At 37.2% G+C, this 18,254-nt stretch overlaps 2 protein-coding genes across 2 annotated transcripts; both read left to right on the forward strand.

The window, feature by feature from the left end:
- Positions 1 to 1,036: 1,036 nt before the first annotated feature.
- Positions 1,037 to 1,791, forward strand: LOC131171241 (uncharacterized). The gene is made up of 2 exons (XM_058130712.1): positions 1,037 to 1,243; positions 1,402 to 1,791. The coding sequence occupies exons 1-2, from the start codon at positions 1,037 to 1,039 to the stop codon at positions 1,789 to 1,791; spliced, it is 597 nt and encodes a 198-aa protein (XP_057986695.1).
- A 2,374-nt stretch (positions 1,792 to 4,165) lies between these two features.
- Positions 4,166 to 4,693, forward strand: LOC131171242 (uncharacterized). The gene has a single exon (XM_058130713.1). It carries the CDS (start codon positions 4,166 to 4,168, stop codon positions 4,691 to 4,693), a length of 528 nt encoding a protein of 175 aa, XP_057986696.1.
- Positions 4,694 to 18,254: the final 13,561 nt, after the last annotated feature.

An 18,254-nucleotide genomic window follows, 5' to 3' on the forward strand; every position in this document is an offset into this window, starting at 1 on the left:
AGATTCAGCTGCAGAAGGAGACCTGATAGAGAAAACAGTAACACAAGCTCTTAAACTTCTAGAGAGAGTCGCCTATCACAACTATGAGTGGATAAATGAAATGGGAGATACAAGAAGAACAGCAGGGATCCTGGAAGTGGATGCCTTAAGCATGATAAATGCTCAATTTGACCAGCTCACTAAAAGGCTTGACAGAATGCAAGCCAATGCTATAGGGTTGAACAACTAACACTGCAACAGCTGTGGAGGAGGGTGTATGACTTCAGAATACAACAACTTCAATAAGCCCTCTATATAACAACTAAACTATGTGAATAACGGAGAAAATTTTAGTTAGAGGCAAGTCAACAATCCATATTCAAACACTTATAACCCTGGATGGAGAAACCACCCTAACTTCTCATGGTCCAACTCGCAGAATCAGCCAATGAACAAACAGCAAGGGTACAGGCCACCAGTACCCCCAGGTTTTCAGTACAGAGGATAAAGCCTTGCGCAGCCACCACCACCTCCTCAACCTCAACAGCATGAACCAAGGTTGACTATGGAATCCATGATGGAAGGATTTTTAGCAGCCCAACAACAGCAGAATTAAATGATAAAGCAGTTAGCTTCCAGAATGGACTAACTAGCCATCCACAATAAGATGCTTGAAAACCAAATTGCTCAATAGGCAAGTTCTTCAAGCAAGACTACTGGTAAACTGCCAAGTCAACCAAAAATAAACCCAAAAAAGCACTGTAAGGTAGTTACCTTGAGGAGTAGTAGAACATTAGAAAAGCAACCATCAGAGGAAAACTCAACTGAGAAAACCTCTGATGAATCTGATTACCAAATAGAGGGGAAGGAAGAAGAAGCTAAAAACGAATAAGAAGAGGAAACAAAGAAAAAGAAGAAGCTACCAGAGCCATATCAACCTCCTTTACCTTTTCCCTAGAGATTCCAAAAGGCTAAACTGGATAAGTAGTTTGAAAAGTTTTTAGAGGTTTTACAGAAACTCTACATTAACATTCCCTTCACAGAAGCACTTTCTCAGATGCCATCCTATGCTAAGTTCCTTAAAGGGATTCTTTCAAAGAAGAGAAGGCTGGAAGATTATGAGACTGTTGCTCTTACAAAGGAATGCAGTGCCATATTACAAAACAAACTGCCACTAAAGCTCAAGGATCCAGGAAGCTTTTCTATACCTTGTCTTATTGAAAATATGAAAACAGACAAGGCACTCTATGATCTAAGTGCAAGTGTGAGTTTAATGCCTCTATTAATATGTCAGAAACTGGATGTAGGAGAGCTCAAACCCAAAATAATTTCACTATAATTGGCTGATTAGTCTATCAAGTACCGGTGGGCATCCTAAAAAATATCCCCATCGATAATTTTGTTGTCTTGGAAATGGAAGAGGATGTCCAAATTCCTATCATCCTGGGAAGACCTTTCTTGACAACCGCCGGAGCTATCATAGATGTTAAAAATGGGCGATTTAAGGTAGGAGATGAAGAAATGGAATTCAACTTATTTAGAGCAGTAAAGCATAAACTTGGACTTGATGAATGTTTAAGGGTTGACATAACTAACAAGCTAGTTAAAGAGGAATTGCATAAAACACATCCTGAAGATCCTCTTGAAGTATGCATAGTACACAGCCACACAACAGATAATGAAAACACAAAAATTACAGCTTGTGCACAATCTTTAGAAGTTAGCCCATCTCTACCTTTAACTCAATCTCACCAAGTGGAAAAGCTAAAGGAGGAACAACCCAAAAGCATGTTACAAGAGGATACTAAATAGGTAGAACTGAAACTTCTCCCTTCCACACTAAGGTACGCATTCTTGGACTCAAACTCTAAATGTCCTCTTATTATAAATGCTAGCCTATCAAATGGAGAAGAGGAAAAATTGTTAAAGGTGCTTAGGACCCACAACAAGGCTATAGGGTATAAAATAGAAGACCTGAAAGGGATTAATACTTCAATTTGCATGCATAGGATACCTATGGAGGAAAACAGCAAACCCACTATTGAACATCAAAGGAGACTTAACCCAAACATGAAAGAAGTAGTTAAGAAAAAAATTCTAAAACTATTATATGCAGGTATTATATACTTAATTTCTGATAGTAAATGGGTTATTCCAGTACATGTAGTGCTTAAGAAGGGTAGGACAACTGTCATTCAAAATGCAAACAATGAATTGATCCCTACTAGGGTAGTAACTGGTTGGCGCATGTGCATTAATTATAGGAAATTGAATAGTACCACTAGAGAAGACCATTTTCCTCTCCCTTTCATAGACCAAATATTAGAAAGACTAGTAAAACATTCCTACTTTTGTTATCTAGATGGGTACTTAGGATTTTTCTAAATCCCTATTCACCCAGAAGACTAGAAAAAGACCACATTCATATGTCCTTATGGAATCTCTGCATATAGAAGAATGTCATTTAGTCTGTGTAATGCCCTTGCTACTTTCCAAATATGCATGATGGCCATTTTTTTCTGATTACATTGAAAATATTATGGAAGTTTTTATGGATAATTTTTCTGTCTATGGAACTACTTTTGATGAATGCCTAGCTAATCTATCCAAAATGTTGCAAAGATGTGAAAAATTAAACCTAGTTTTGAATTGGGAAAAATGTCACTTCATGGTAAGGGAAGGTATAGTTCTTGAGCACTTGGTATCAGAAAGAGGAATTGAAGTTGACAGGGCAAAAATTGAAATTATTGAAAAGATACCACCACCAATATCAGTCAAGGGAGTGCGAAGCTTTTTGGGACATACAGGCTTTTACAGAAGATTTATTAAAGATTTTTCCAAAATAGCTAAGCCACTAACTAACTTGTTTAGTCAAGATGTTCTTTTTTATTTTGATGAAAATTGCCTTGTTTCTTTCAACAAGATCAAAGAAGCCTTGATTTCATTGCTAATTATGCAACCACCTGATTAGGAGCTGCCATTTGAGATGATGTGCGATACAAGTGATTATTTAGTTAGAGCGGTACTCGGACAAAGGAAGGATAAAAAGCTCCATGCCATTTACTATGCCAGTAAGACGCTTGACGACGCACAAATCAACTATGCTATCATAGAAAAGGAATTCCTAGCAGTGGTGTTTACAATTGACAAATTCATATCCTACCTACTTGGATCAAGAGTCATTGTATTCACAGACCATGCTGCCATTCGGTATCTTTTGAATAAAAAGGAAGCAAAGCCAAGGCTAATTCAATGGATCTTACTTCTATAAAAATTTGACCTTGAAATCAAGGACAAAAAGGGATCCGAGAATGTAGTAGCTTACCACCTCTCAAGGCTGAAATAGGAAGACATAGGGGACATTGAGGATTTACCAATTAATGAATCATTTCCTGATGAGCAATTACTAGCATTATCCCAAGCTCCATGGTATACTGACTTTGTTAATTATCTTGTATACAGGGTATTTCCACCAAACATGTCCTATCAGCAAAGAAAGAAATTCCTACGTGATGTGCACTTCTACACATGGGAAGAACCTCTACTGTACAAGAGATGCAATGATGGGCTAATAAGAAGATGCATACCGGAGGAGGAAATAGAGAGCATTCTGCAGTATTGCCATTCATCACTATATGTAGGACATTTTGACACCATAAAAACATCAGCCAAGATTTTGCAAGCAGGGTTTTACTGGCCACATCTATTTAAGGATGTGAGATCCTTTGTGCTAACTTGTGATCAATGCCAAAGAATAGGAAACATCTCAAGAAGGAATGAAATGCCACTACATGGTATACTTGAAATAGAGCTATTTAATGTGTGGGCAATAGACTTCATGGGTCCATTCCCAACCTCCTTTGGAAACAAGTATATCCTAGTTGGTGTCGATTACGTATCAAAATGGGTGGAAGCAATCACCACACCAACAAATGATGCCAGAGTAGTCACAAAATTCCTTAAAAAGAATATCGTCACAAGATTTGGCACACCACGGACAATAATCAATGATGGAGGAAGTCACTTCTGCAATCAACAATTTGAAACATTATTGAAGAAATATGGAGTGGCTCACAAAGTGGCAACCCCTTACCATCCCTAAACAAGTGGTCAAGTAGAAGCATCAAACCAGGAGTTGAAACATATCCTTGAGAAAATAGTCAATCGCTCAAGAAAAGACTGGTTTATGAAGTTGGATGATGCATTGTGGGCATACCGCATTGCATATAAAACCCCCATTGGAACAACTCCCGTCCGTCTGGTTTATGGAAAATCCTGCCACCTCCCCGTCGAACTTGAACACAAGGCCTATTGGGCAATCCAGACCATAAATTTTAACCTAAAGACTTCTGGTGAAAAAAGGCTTCTACAGCTCAATGAACTAGAAGAAATCAGGCAGGATGCCTATGAGAATGCTAGGATCTTAAAGGACAAGACCAAAAGATGGAACGACAGACGCATATCAAGGAAAGAAATAAAAGAAGGAGATCTTATCTTGCTATTCAATTCAAGATTAAAAATCTTTTCAGGGAAGTTGAGGTCACGATGGTCTGGACCCTTTAAGGTAACTCAAGTCTTCCCACATGGAGCAGCAGAAGTATGGAGCGAAACCTTCGGTGCCTTCAAGGTCAATGGGCAGAGATTGAAGCCATACTTCCCAGGGGATAAAAGTGAAAAAGTATTCATCCAATCCTACAGCACCCCTCCACCTTAACAATGAAGCTGAAGAACGGTCCAGCTAATAGCTATAAATAAGCTCTCTTTGGGAGGCAACCCAAACACTCTTGTAACCCTTCTTTTAATTTTCATTATTTTACTTTATGTTCTTTAATTTTTGAAGGTACCCCAAATCACAATTCTACAAAAGCAAGGAACTGAAGGTAAGGGAGGAGTGGAAACGCCAAGTCAAAACCACATAATAGAAGATTGCACAAAAATGGGGAAGTAACTATGTTGCTAAATCGTTACATTCATCTCATTCATATAGATAGGAATACTTTAAAATGATTCAAACATATAAGAGAGAGAACTAGAAAGCCAGAAATTTACACAGGCCATGAATAAGTTTTGCACGCCCCATATAACATCTTGGAACCCCAAAACACACTTGCATAAGCTCCAAAAACTTACACAGGTTAACCCCATGTAATGTTACACGCCCCGTGCTTCATAAATAGAGAGAAAAATTTTGAATTTAAGGGAGACAGAGAGTTACACAGGTCCCCAAATAAATTTACACGGGCCATGTAATTTAACTAGCAAAGCGACTTTCGGATAGGAAGTTACACGATTTCTCAAATAAATTTACACGAGCCATGTAACCTGTCCGGGAAGGGAACTTCTGGACAGAAAATTACACGGGTCCTTGAACCGTGACCCATGTAGTGATACACGACCCGTGTATCATGTCGCAGATGGAATACCCAGGGGCGCAAAAATGTGCAAAATGAAGGGACTTTTTGTCTATTTAAATATTCTAATCCCCTCTACATTCCCACCCACTCTAAAACTCTTCCTCTCCTAAACTTTTCCTCATCAAATGCCTCTCTAATCTCCATTCCCTTCACAAAACCCTAGCTTTTCTCCCTCTCCAAAAACACCAATGGCACCTGCTAAATGCCCTGCAAGGAGAATCGGGTCTTCCTCAAGGCAAGGAGGAGATTCCTCATCTTCATCTACCCAGCCATCACCCCAACACCTGAGAACAAGACCAGCCCCACCTCCACAACCATAACTATAACCCACACCTCCACCACAGCCACAAGTCACACCTCAACCGTTATGTGCACGGCTTAATAATAAGAGGATTATCTCCACAAAGTACATGGATTTTGGGTTACTGGAACAACTTAGCTTGCGAGAGGAGATTAATGGGCTATTTGACAACATTGGATGGACTAGATTGAACCAACTCTAATTCCCAAACTACCAAGACACCACGCTTGAATTCCTTAGGAGCCTTAAGGCCAACTTATGGCCTACGGATAGAGAGGACAGGGGGAGGATAGAATTTTGTCTATTTGGTGTCGATCGAGTGATAAACATGGATGAGTTTAACACAGTGTTCGACTTTGACATCACTGGGTTCTAGGAGATCTTGCAAAATAAGATGATCTACAACAGCGTGGACTTCTGGCGCTCCATCGCCCCGAACACTGATGTTTACGACTCCAGTAAGTCCAAATCCTCTAGTATCACTAGCCCTGCTCTACAGTACATGCACAGGCTAGTTGCTCACACATGGGTCGTGGCGACAGCTTAGGCAAGGTGAACGCCAATGAGCTCTTTTTTTGTGGTGTATGGTCATAGGCCAACGTTGTAGAATCGGGTTTTTCCTATGTAACCACTTATGCCGCATATCCCACTAGCCTATAGGGCACATAGTGCTTGGCGGCCTCATCACAGCCATAGCACTCTACTACGACTTCATTCCTGGACATCACAGGCTATGCTCCATCGCTGGCATTACCAAGATTGACCAAACCATTTGCATATCCATGGGGATATGTAAGAAGGTTGGGAACACATGCTTCCTTATGGATGCAGAAGGGAATGTAATTCCTAGGAGAGAAGAAGCAAGGGAAGAGCCTGGTGAACCTTCACAGGCCCAGGAGGAAACACAAGAGCCATTCCACCATGAGTCAACTGCTAGAGTTCCTCCATGCATGCCACCATCGATAGACCCTATCCTCGCATACCTTCAGCGTATGGAGACCACATTCAATAACAGGATGCAAGCGCTCGAAGAAAGCCTCTAAGAAGCCCACAACAAGCTCGATACGATAATTGAGAGGCTCGATGGAGAGGGACCATCATCACCATCAGAGACTTTCTAGAGTTAGGACTTTAGAATAGGTTCTTTCATGTAAAAACTTATATGCCTTAGTCCTAAACTATGCTTATAGATCTCTATTACTTGCTTTTTGTCCAAACTTTCAACTCTTAATACATAATATGCTTTTTTGTAAATTTTTGTGTTATATCTTAAATTTACATATTGTGTTGCCATTGAGGACAATGTCAGATTTGAGTTTGGGATACAGATGCATTTCATGCACTGCATTCATTACATTGCATTACATCGCCTAACTATATCCATATTATACTTGTGTATCAAAAATCCAAAAAATTTTGAAAAATTTTAAACTTTTTGAAATGGTTTTTAATTTAGAATTATAACCACAAATATTAATAAGCTAATAATTGGACTCTATGAAATTGAGGAATGAATGTATCTGGATAATAAAAAAGGCTTTAATATATTGTCTGTGAAATACTTAACCACCTTAGTGGAACTAGACTAGTTAAACCTCTTTATAACTATTAATCTATCACATTGAACTTGCAAAATTAGGAGAAAACTTTGGAAATATAAACAGATCTAAAAATGCCTCATTAGCTCTAAAACATGTCTCTTGGACCTATCGAGGCGAAATTCTAGCATATGCCTGATAAAGAGATGATTAAGGCATTCTTTGATATAGCCTCACTAAGCCTTAGCCATCCCTAATTAAAATATATACCCCTTACAGCCAACTTAAGCCTATATTCTTACCTGTATAATTTTCCTTATTTACCCACAAATATTCACCTAGCCCCTAGCCTAAACACTCACCTCACCCTTTTGAGGAAGTATAGTGTATGAAGGATAGGTATATCAAGTGTAAAAGAAAACAAGGAGAGAAGGTGTGAAAAATCAAAAAGAGTGCAAGTGTGCAATTAAAATCAAGGAAAAATTTGCCTTTCAAACCCAACAAAAGCAATGAGTTTGGGGGAGAGGACAAAAGGGACATATATATATATATATATAAAGGGGGTCCCACAAGTATCATGAAAGTATGCTTAGCACTATAAAGAACCCTTCTTCCCACACAAAATCAGCAGAATAAACTTAGTATACTTAGAACTTTGTGCATGAAAGCTATCCTCATGTTTGCACTCCTTAAAGCCCTTCATTGGTAACCAAATCATCATCCCTTAACCCCATTACAACCTCTTTAAAAATCTTTTGATCTTTTGAAATTGTGTGCTTCATTAGTGGAGATAGGGAATTGAAATGTGCCTATGGAGTTGGAATTGAGTACTTCATCACAATTATCCATAATAGAGGCAAATTTGAAGGGAGTAAGTGTTTCTTAAGTCTATCCTGATAAAACAAGTTATTTGTGACTTATCAATAGCCTTGCATAGAGGAGCAATTAGTTGAAACACCATGAAAGGGGGTGAAGCTTTAAACAAGCAACTATTGAAACCCTTATGCCTTAAAAGAGGGTAATTGGTATGAAGGATTGAAGGAGTTCAATTATATGCATATTGAATTTATGGTTGTGTTTCTAAGTTATCCCCTAAAATATGTTCTAAAAAGGTTTTGATTTACTTGAGGACAAGCAAAAGTTTGAGTTTAGGGATATTTGATACACTTGTATTACATAGATATTTTTGAACACATTTGTATAGCATTTAGATAGGTAATTTTATGCATAATCACCAAATTCATTAACTTTTGTAGATTTTATCACTCTGCACTAAATTCTATGTTTTCTACATATTTTCAGATGTTTAGAGGAAGTTTCAATGCATAAGAGTAAAGAAGGAAGCTTGGAAAAACTCAAGAAGCGAAGATTGTTGCTGATACATAGTACACGGGTTGTGTAAGCATATCACAGACCCGTGTAACTTGCTGCCAAGAGAAAACCAAAGAGGTCAAAGAAGAAACACAATACACGGGTTGTGTAACACGAGTTTGGTTGAGTTTTCTAGCTTGCTAAGGAAGGGAGGGACTTTGGTCGAGTTTTCTAGCAGCTGAAAGGGCGGCGATTATAGGGGAGGTCAATCAGAGGGGCGCCGGCGAGTGGAGGAGCTGGGGGGTGGGTTGGCTGGCGGTGGGGAAGGGAGGAGAGAGAGAAAAAGAGGGGAGAAGGTGGAGGGGCCAATGCGTATGGGAGAGGGGTAAAGAAAAAGGAAAGGGCTAGTCTGAATAAATTAGTCCGATCCAGTCCGATTCAATTCGGCTAATTCGATTCAAAATACCTAAAATTTGATTTTTGCTCTGCCCTGAGACCTAAAACAAGCCTCAAAAATTTTAAAAAAATTACAAAAAACTCAAAAAAAAAATTATGGAGTCCAAATATATTTTTAAACTTAGCACGTGGTCTTTAAATTAATTTTTAAAAATTATTAAAATTAATTGCCTCGAAAAATAAAAACCTGATTTTGAAAACCCAGAAAATTCAAATTAAATATCACAATATTTAATATAGTAAAATATCATAATTTATACGCAAAATAATTATTTGAAAATTTGAAATGTTACATAATAGATTTTGAGTGAATAAATTTTTATTTTTATCTTATTAATAGATTTTAACTTTAATTACACTTTTTTTTAACATTGGACTATTCTCAAAGTCTGTGGACAAATTCAAAGTTGGGCACAAATAGTATTCTTTATTAGGCTCATATGTTTTATGGTTCACTGCATAACATAAATTTTTTGAAATCATAACATAATACTTGATTTTGATTTTTCTAATCTTATTGAAAAGTCTAAACCATCTAATCACTTTTAACTTTATTTATATGAAGAGTATGAGTGGTTTGCTCATCTCTTTTATTTATTATTTATATGGTAATCATGATCATTTTTACTATAATAAAAAATATAGATGATATCATTGAATTTTCATACTAAAAATAAGTTCATATTTTTAAGGTTAAGGCAATTTGTTGTTATTATTGATATGAAAAAATAATTTTAACTTGTTATTTAAAATTTAGAGTTAATGTTAAGCTGTAGATGTTTTATAATTATTTTTAGGATAAAGTAAAAAATATATATATATATTGTGATCTAAAGCTATTAATTTCAAGTAGTAGTAGTATGTAACTTCTTTTTTTATAAATTAATAAAGATTTGAGAATTGTTAAAAAAATAAAAAATAAATAAAAAAAACATAAATAAAAGGGAAGAGGAGAAGAATAATAAAAAAGAAAAGATAAGAGAAAAAAAAAGGAGGAGAAGTTTTTGAAGAGAAGGGAAAACTGCACGATCAAGCGCTTATTATCATGGCAAAAATTTAAGCTGTTAACTGAGTAACAACTTTATTTCCTTATGGTGTAGGAGCCCAAGCACCATAGGTTGAAAAGATCTAGGCTGGATGTTAGCCTACTAGCTATCCCCACTCAGTGCCAACAATCCCCCCAACACTTGTCCGGAATTCGAACTCATTACTTCAGCTCCAAGGCTAATTGTAGGATCGAGCACTTACTATTGTGCTAAAAACTTAAACTGTTAGGTCACTCCAACCCTTTATAGCATAATAGCCCAAGTGCTATGAACTGAAAGGATATAGACAGCATGCTAGCCTATTGAATTATCCTCACTTAATACCAACAGAAACCACTCAATAAAATAAATTATTGACTTATTGTGAAAAACCATAAACTTCTATTTAAAAAGTCTTTCTTTTTTTATAATTATATTTAAAAAAGCTTTAAACTAAAAGGTATTTGTTCCATACTTTAACCTAATTTTCAAATGAATTTTTTATTCTAAAAAAATTAAAAAGGAGGAGGGCTAATCCATATTTCAATTGAATACATATTTTTTTAATTTCATTTCAACACACAGAGTAAGAGAAATACACTAAATTGTCACGACTCAACCTATGGGCCGGACCGGCACTAGGACCTGGGCCAGCTTAAAGCCCTCGAGGCCCGTAGTAAGCCTAACTATTCTTCAACCCATGAGTAGGCCCATAATTTAGGCCCAATATGCATATGAAATAATTTAAATTAAACTGTTATAATTTTATTTCGGGACGACTTAGCCCAGTAATTATCAGAAACTAAAATTAGGGGAGCCCAGCTCAACCCTGTTACATCATTTATAAATTATTTAAAACTCATAAAAATTTTCATTTTATTAATACAAAAACTTAAATTCATGTAGTCCCTGACAGAATTAATGCTACTACTAGTACATGCGGAGTCCTAAATTACAAATTTAGAGAATAATAATACAATCAAGTAATCTTTTCATAACCTGAGAGGAAAGGGACAGGTTATTCTGAAAAATGTCTCCTCCTGTAGCTTGGAAAAAATATGGTGAACAGGAGTGAGCGTTCGACTCAGAGAGTAAAATATCAATTTTAACCATAATCTCTATAACTATCTAAAACTAATGCATCCTGTAGAGTGAAATGCAACACCAGCAATAATTTCACATCATAACATCAAAAAAGTAATTTGGAGCACTCACACACCCAGTAATATCAAACAATATATATATATGGGAGCTGATCCCCTATACAGCTCTCTTAATCCAACCTGTGCCAGCGAAGAACTCAGCTCGGACTTCCACTTAATAACCAAATCGGGGTCCCAGTGAAGAACTCAAGCCGTATCTACCCCGAAGGACCGGGTCCCAGCGAAGATCTCAAGCTGTGTCTACCCGTCCTATCCATAGTCCACACCACATCACACGCACGCCAACGCACGCACACTGCTCCAAATTACCACAGCAACATACATGGCACTTTCACAGTTATGAATGCAACATAAAACGTGCCTAGAGTTTAACTACATAGATATATGCATATAAGTGATGCATGGGCATGCTTGAACATATAATAATATCGAAATTACAATTAAAATTAATATTTTACTCACAGTACACCGATGACTATTGTGGCTGCTGGATGCAGAAAAATAACTGACCTCGATCACCTAATAATTAAATTATAAATTTATTAGTACTAAGTTAGAATAAAACTCTAAAGAGGCAATAGACAGCCTAATTTATGCCGGAAATCCGGCAGAGTTTCTCCTATACCTGGGACCTACGTAACCTGCAAAAAGGCTCAAATAACACTTCTAGATTCTCAATTTCCACAATCACATATCATCAATATCACATGGCCCCTCCTGGGCCCTCCAAATCAGATAATACTCAAAATCTTAAAAATTACATTTTAGCCCCTATAATTGACATTTTGCAAAAATCCACTCAAACAAGCTCTAAAAATTCTAAAATTTCGCCCCGCGGTCCCTAATAATATTATAAGACTATTGCAAAAGGAATTATAATTTTTCGATCATCCACGAATATTTTATGAATTTTATTCTAAATCAATATTAGCCGAAAATGAGCAACTTAGAGTTCGGGTTTACCTATGCCAATTCTGACACCTGGAACGCGTCCAGAACGTCTGAAAATGCTAGGATTGACTGTAATATTGACCACGTTTTGAGACAGGTCGTCGGGCAGCCGGATCTGGCTGAAAATGCTGTCCCGACACCGATGAGCTATCCTCGCTCCGATCGCACCTAAATTAAGTCCAAATTTTGTTAATAATTATCACAAAAATTATTTTTAAATTTTAGAAATCGAAAAAGTTCGAAAATCTCACCAAGCGATCTGGACCATCCGATTATCGCCTTTTTCAAACAGTGTCCGATCGGAGCGGGACCAATCCTATCTCAAAGATCTCGTCATCCTGAGTCCATCGGTGGCCTCGGATTTCCGATCCGACGGTCGGATCGCCGAAAAAGTGACCGAAAACCGAGAAACCCATATAATTTTCTTCCAACTTTCCCTCGCCGGTTCTCTTTCCTCCGGCCACCAAACGAGGTGGCACTGGTCTCATCTGAAAGTTCATCGTCTTGGGAGTCCGTAGCACTTGAAATCACCGGAAATGGCCGCCGAAGTCGGCCGGGGAAACGCCGCGAAGTCGGGCTCCTGTCGCGCGCTCTCCCTCTCTCCTCTCTTTCCTCTCTCCTTCTCTCTCTTTCTGCTGTCTCCTACTCATTCTTTGCCGCTTTGGTAGTTGTTAAACCTTTGGAAAGGCCGATACCTCGCCAGCTTGATCTTTGGCCGGCGCAAAATGGGAGGGAGAAAGTGAGGGGGAGAGTGGAGTAGGGGAGAGAGAATGGGGGGGAGGGGGGGCTGCTGCGTTTTTTTTTTAAGTTCTGCAGTTTTTTTTTTTTTTTTTTTTGTGGGTTGTTACATTCTTCCCCCCTTAAGAAAAATTCGTCCTCGAATTTTCGAATAAACAAAGAAATAAGGAAAAGAATGTTATTAGGACAAGCACAATCATTACTCCTTCAGCTATGCAGAGATTGGTAAAACATTTGTTCTTCAAACTCTTCGTATATTATATATGACATTCTACCGCTCTCTGATTCTACTATAGTGTCCTATTTATCATCATCTCCTTCTAGAGGGCTTTTATCTTGTAAATATTCATTGACCATTTTTTTGACATTTCAAGTATTCGCTATACCTCACTGTTCTTAACTTGATGTCCCATAACTTCAATCAACTTTGGTGCTTACCTCACTTTTATTACGCCCCAACATGTCTCTTGGTGACTTCAGTCATCATTCCTTTGTTTCAATAATCTTTGTTTCCCCCAATGACATAACTTATGTTCCTTATTCCATGGTATCCTATGAGTAGCTTTCCTGTAGCACCTAATCTAGGCATCTTGTTCGAGATCTTCACTTTTCTTATGACCTCAGCGGTCAATACCTATAAATCTTCTCACTCCCATGATACTTCAAATTTTTAATCTCTTTTGTGTCATTACTAAGGTACTTAGACCAACCTCTGTCCATCTTATGTAACTAGTCGGGTAGAGTCTCCTCCAAGGGCCAAGTGTATCATTTATCAACATTGGAAAGTAAACTGGGTCTCTCCTTTTGGGTAACAAAAGTGTTTATATTCCCTGACAACTCAATCCAATGCGACTTTATCAATTCTCACTCCTTCTCTAGAATGGAAATATTTAGACTTCTTCCTATAGTTTCTTAGTATGTGGCTTACTTCTGACACATTGGCACTCGGATCGAGGCTCTACTACTCCTTAAATCTATCATCTCATAATAACTTGTTTTAAACATCTCTTAGTGTGTTCCTAACATACCTATTCCTCCTTATCCTCATCATTATAACTAATTATACCGAGCTTTCTTCCTATCCTTTGAATCTTATCCACTTCCTTTTCCTATTTCTGCTATTGTTGATACCTTTTCAACCTGCTGCACTTATTCCTTAATCTTAATCCTATTTCACCCTCACACCTTTTCCTTCAAGAATGTCCATCCCATCATCAACTTTAACTTTCATTTTATTTTTTAGTCTTATCTTGATTACTAGTTCTATTACTTCGAGAATTCTAACCTTACAATTTACTTCTACCAGCACATTCTTCACCTTTTGTAACACTTATAATTAACCATAGAAAATTCTTTTTGTATCCTCTTTCCCAACTTAACTATCAGAACATTATCATTCCCTACCAGCCTTAGTAGGAAATTGCTCATCCTGGATGGATAGGAGCCCCATAAACTATAAGTTCCATCTGAACTAACACAGCTGTGGGAAATGTGTGTCATGCCTTAATTCTAAACAAGATACTTCACGTGTTTATTCTCCTTAATATAATCACATATACTGCCCACAACTTTCCAAACTTCAACCTCAAATTACCCATCAGCAACAATTTCATCTATTGAAACTCAATTTAACTCCTGTCATTACTCTGATCGTCCTTTCATACTTAACGCTAGGTATGCACTTACTGTCATTCTCATATCAGGAAATTGTGTATGAATTGGTGCCTACCAAACTCTCAAATAACTAGGTCTCCTTGTCTCAGTCTCTGTTCTTTATATAACCCTCTAGAACCAATAGCACAAGCTAAATTTGAAAAGAAAGAAAAATATCCTCTTATATTCAACTACGCTGATTGTCTATATAATAACGTTTAACCTACGTTTCTTGGTCTTTCTCTTCAAACTTCATCATCTCCAAGCATAATAGTGCTCTACCTATAAGATATCATCTGCATGAACCCTTTACCATACCATTGTCCTTCCTGACATAATATTTTTATAATTTATTAACTTTACTTATACTCGACCTATGATTCATATCTATCATCGTTTATATTGTGCCTTTAACTTTTGTTGAATTCTGAAAAATTTCTCTTACTAATAGATTCTTCCAACACTAATTCCACCCTTATCTATGGTCATTAATTTGATCCTTGAACTTTCTAGTGATTTATAACCGCCCAGACTTGTCACTTTTCGTTCTACTCCTATTGTTATTCTGTCGTTATTGCTTCACTGCAAAGTGATTCTGTTGATCACACTAAAAATGTTTGCCTAACATTCATAACGAATGTCTAACTACTTTCTCACTATCTCAAAGGTCTAACCTAAAGCCTATGTGTCATTATCTATAATTCTTTCCACTCATCATACCTATTCGATCCCTTAGATTAACTTTTATTCAACTTACTACTTACTAACTTCTTTTTCTCTGCCTAATTAGATAGTCCGCAATATCATCGCATACCTTCTAGCTTTTGCTCATTATTATTGTGTTCCTCGCCTAATCTTCTTGATACTGTTAACAAGTTAAAAGAATCTTGCCCGTGTCACTATCTCAACTACATCATGCTTTGAGTATTACATTACTAGATTCCATACCTCCATCACTATTCTCACTAATGTGGTCCCATTTTGGGTTTTCCATCCTTGTCATTCACCTTGCTAAGAATAATACTTAGCCTACCCTATATCTTAACTTTGTTCCTTTTATTATGCGCTCTTCAGGTTGTCCTTTCGTTTATTTCCTTTGTCTTACCCAAAATAGAACTTAACTATTCTATCCCTGGTTCCATTCTTCTTCCTAACATGACAGCTATACCTGCTAACTATATCTTTCAGAGTCTCTACCACGTTATCACATATCTGTGCTACTCAGATTTGGTCCTTTGACCACTCTAGCTAGTACTTCCACTGGCATTTAGATTATATTGCATCTGCAACCAATTGTCCAAACCTTCATTCTGCACTTTCTCTATCCATTGGCCTTCTAGAATTTATCTTCGCTAGTTTATTTCTCTTAACACTATTATAATTAAATTATACTATTGTTTTGAACAATATGAAGTTAGAAAGGAACTCAGGAAATTGCATTCATACCTTTATTATATGATTTCTATTCTTATCCTTTAGTTTACATAATACCCTTACTACCTCAAAAACTGGTTCTGCAGTAATTTTATTATTATTATTATTATTATTATTATTATTATTATTATTATTATTATTATTATTATTATTATTATTATTTTCCATGTTTACTCAATTAGCCAAAACTTAAAATTCCGGGCACCCACACCCGTCATCCAATTCAAAGGATTTACATCCATCGTGATCTGATTATATATGATTCCTGTAATGGAACTTGTATCCTCTGCAGGATACCCGAGCCTACTACTCTCTACCACACTCTACAATCCCATCTGGGGCACTATTTTGTTGGTCAACATTATTAGTAATAACCTTCGATCCCTTCTGAAAAGATAGTACTAAGTTAGAATAAAACTCTAAAGAGGCAATAGACAGCCTAATTTATGCCGAAAATCCGACAGAGTTTCTCCTATACCTGGGACCTACCCAACCTGCAAAAAGGCTCAAATAACACTTCTAGATTCTCAATTTCCACAATCACATATCATCAATATCACATGGCCCCTCCTGGGCCCTCCAAATCAGATAATACTCAAAATCTTAAAAATTACATTTTAGCCCCTATAATTGACATTTTGCAAAAATCCACTCAAACAAGCTCTAAAAATTCTAAAATTTCGCCCCGCGGTCCCTAATAATATTATAAGGCTATTGCAAAAGGAATTATAATTTTTCGATCATCCACGAATATTTTATGAATTTTATTCTAAATCAATATTAGCCGAAAATGAGCAACTTGGAGTTCGGGTTTACCTATGCCAATTCTGACACCTGGAACGCGTCCAGAACGTCTGAAAATGCTAGGATTGACTGTAATATTGACCACGTTCTGAGACGGGCCGTCGGGCAGCCGGATCTGGCTGAAAATGTAGTCCCAACGCCGGTGAGCTATTCTCGCTCCGATCGCACCTAAATTAAGTCCAAATTTTGTTAATAATTATCACAAAAATTATTTTTAAATTTTAGAAATCAAAAAAGTTCAAAAATCTCACCAAGCGATCTGGACCATTCGATTATCGCCTTTTTCAAACAGTGTCCGATCGGAGCGGGACCAGTCCTATCTCGAAGATCTCGTCATCCTGAGTCCATCGGTGGCCTCGGATTTTCGATCCGACGGTTGGATCGCCGGAAAAGTGACCGGAAACCGAGAAACCCATATAATTTTCTTCCAACTTTCCCTCGCCGGTTCTCTTTCCTCCGGCCACCAAACGAGGTGCCACTGGTCTCATCTGAAAGTTCATCGTCTTGGGAGTCCGTGGCACTTGAAATCATCGGAAATGGCCGCCGGAGTCGGCCGGGGAAAAGCCGCGAAGTCGGGCCCCTGTCGCGCGCTCTCCCTCTCTCCTCTCTTTCCTCTCTCCTTCTCTCTCTTTCTGCTGTCTCCTGCTCGCTGCTGCCGCCGCCTGGTAGTTGTTCCGGCACGGGGGAAGGCCGACGGTACCTCGCCGGCACTGATGCTGGCCGGCCGAACGAAAATGGGAGGGAGAAAGTGAGGGGGAGAGTGGAGTCGGGGAGAGAGAATGGGAAATTTCTTTGTTTTTTTAAGTTCTGCAGTTTTTTTTTTCTGGGTTGTTACATAAATGGTCGAGTATTGCAAAACATTTACATTGTTTCTAATGTCCTACTAGAGAAAAATAATAGAAAATAACGAGAAATAGAAAATAATGTTCAGTTGTTGAGAGTTTAGTGAGAAATAGTCAAATAGATAGGGATAGAAAAGGAAAGAGCTGAAATTAAAATATAAGGGTTTTATTATTATTATTGTTATTATTATTATTATTTAATGGAGACGTAATAGACCGACAATAGTTAATGGCTATATAGTGGAAAATAATATTATCCTTTTTTTTCACCATAAAGGTGAATAATTTCAAAATAGGCAGATAGATAGACTCGAATTCAAGACCTCTTTACTCTTGACACTTATAAATTTGAACATCTCCACTTCCTACACTTTAAAGTTGAAGAAAGACCAATCAAATTACTCATTGATTAATAGATTATTTATTATTTAGAAGCTTAAAGAATTTGAAATGAAAGAATATGAATGCATGGTTAATTATCTTTTAAATCATACAAATTTACTTTTTCATCAAAATTGAAAAAATAAGAATTATCTCTCCCTTAAAATATTTTTTATATGTAATTAGTCTATTTTTAATGTTTAAATGTTTTTTTATCCCTTAAAACGGTCAAATATGTGAAATTATTCTAAATTTCATTTTCAT

This window comes from Hevea brasiliensis, chromosome 12 (assembly GCF_030052815.1).
Source record: "Hevea brasiliensis isolate MT/VB/25A 57/8 chromosome 12, ASM3005281v1, whole genome shotgun sequence".
In the NCBI taxonomy this organism is placed as follows: domain Eukaryota; kingdom Viridiplantae; phylum Streptophyta; class Magnoliopsida; order Malpighiales; family Euphorbiaceae; genus Hevea; species Hevea brasiliensis.

Bases quoted from the DNA above. Each gene is read 5' to 3' on its own strand.
- LOC131171241 (XM_058130712.1), top strand. From the start codon at position 1,037: ATGCCATCCTATGCTAAGTTCCTTAAAGGGATTCTTTCAAAGAAGAGA. The intron at 1,244-1,401 runs GTGAGTTTAATG...GAAATGGAAGAG, and splicing joins TCTATGATCTAAGTGCAAGT to GATGTCCAAATTCCTATCAT.
- LOC131171242 (XM_058130713.1), top strand. From the start codon at position 4,166: ATGAAGTTGGATGATGCATTGTGGGCATACCGCATTGCATATAAAACC.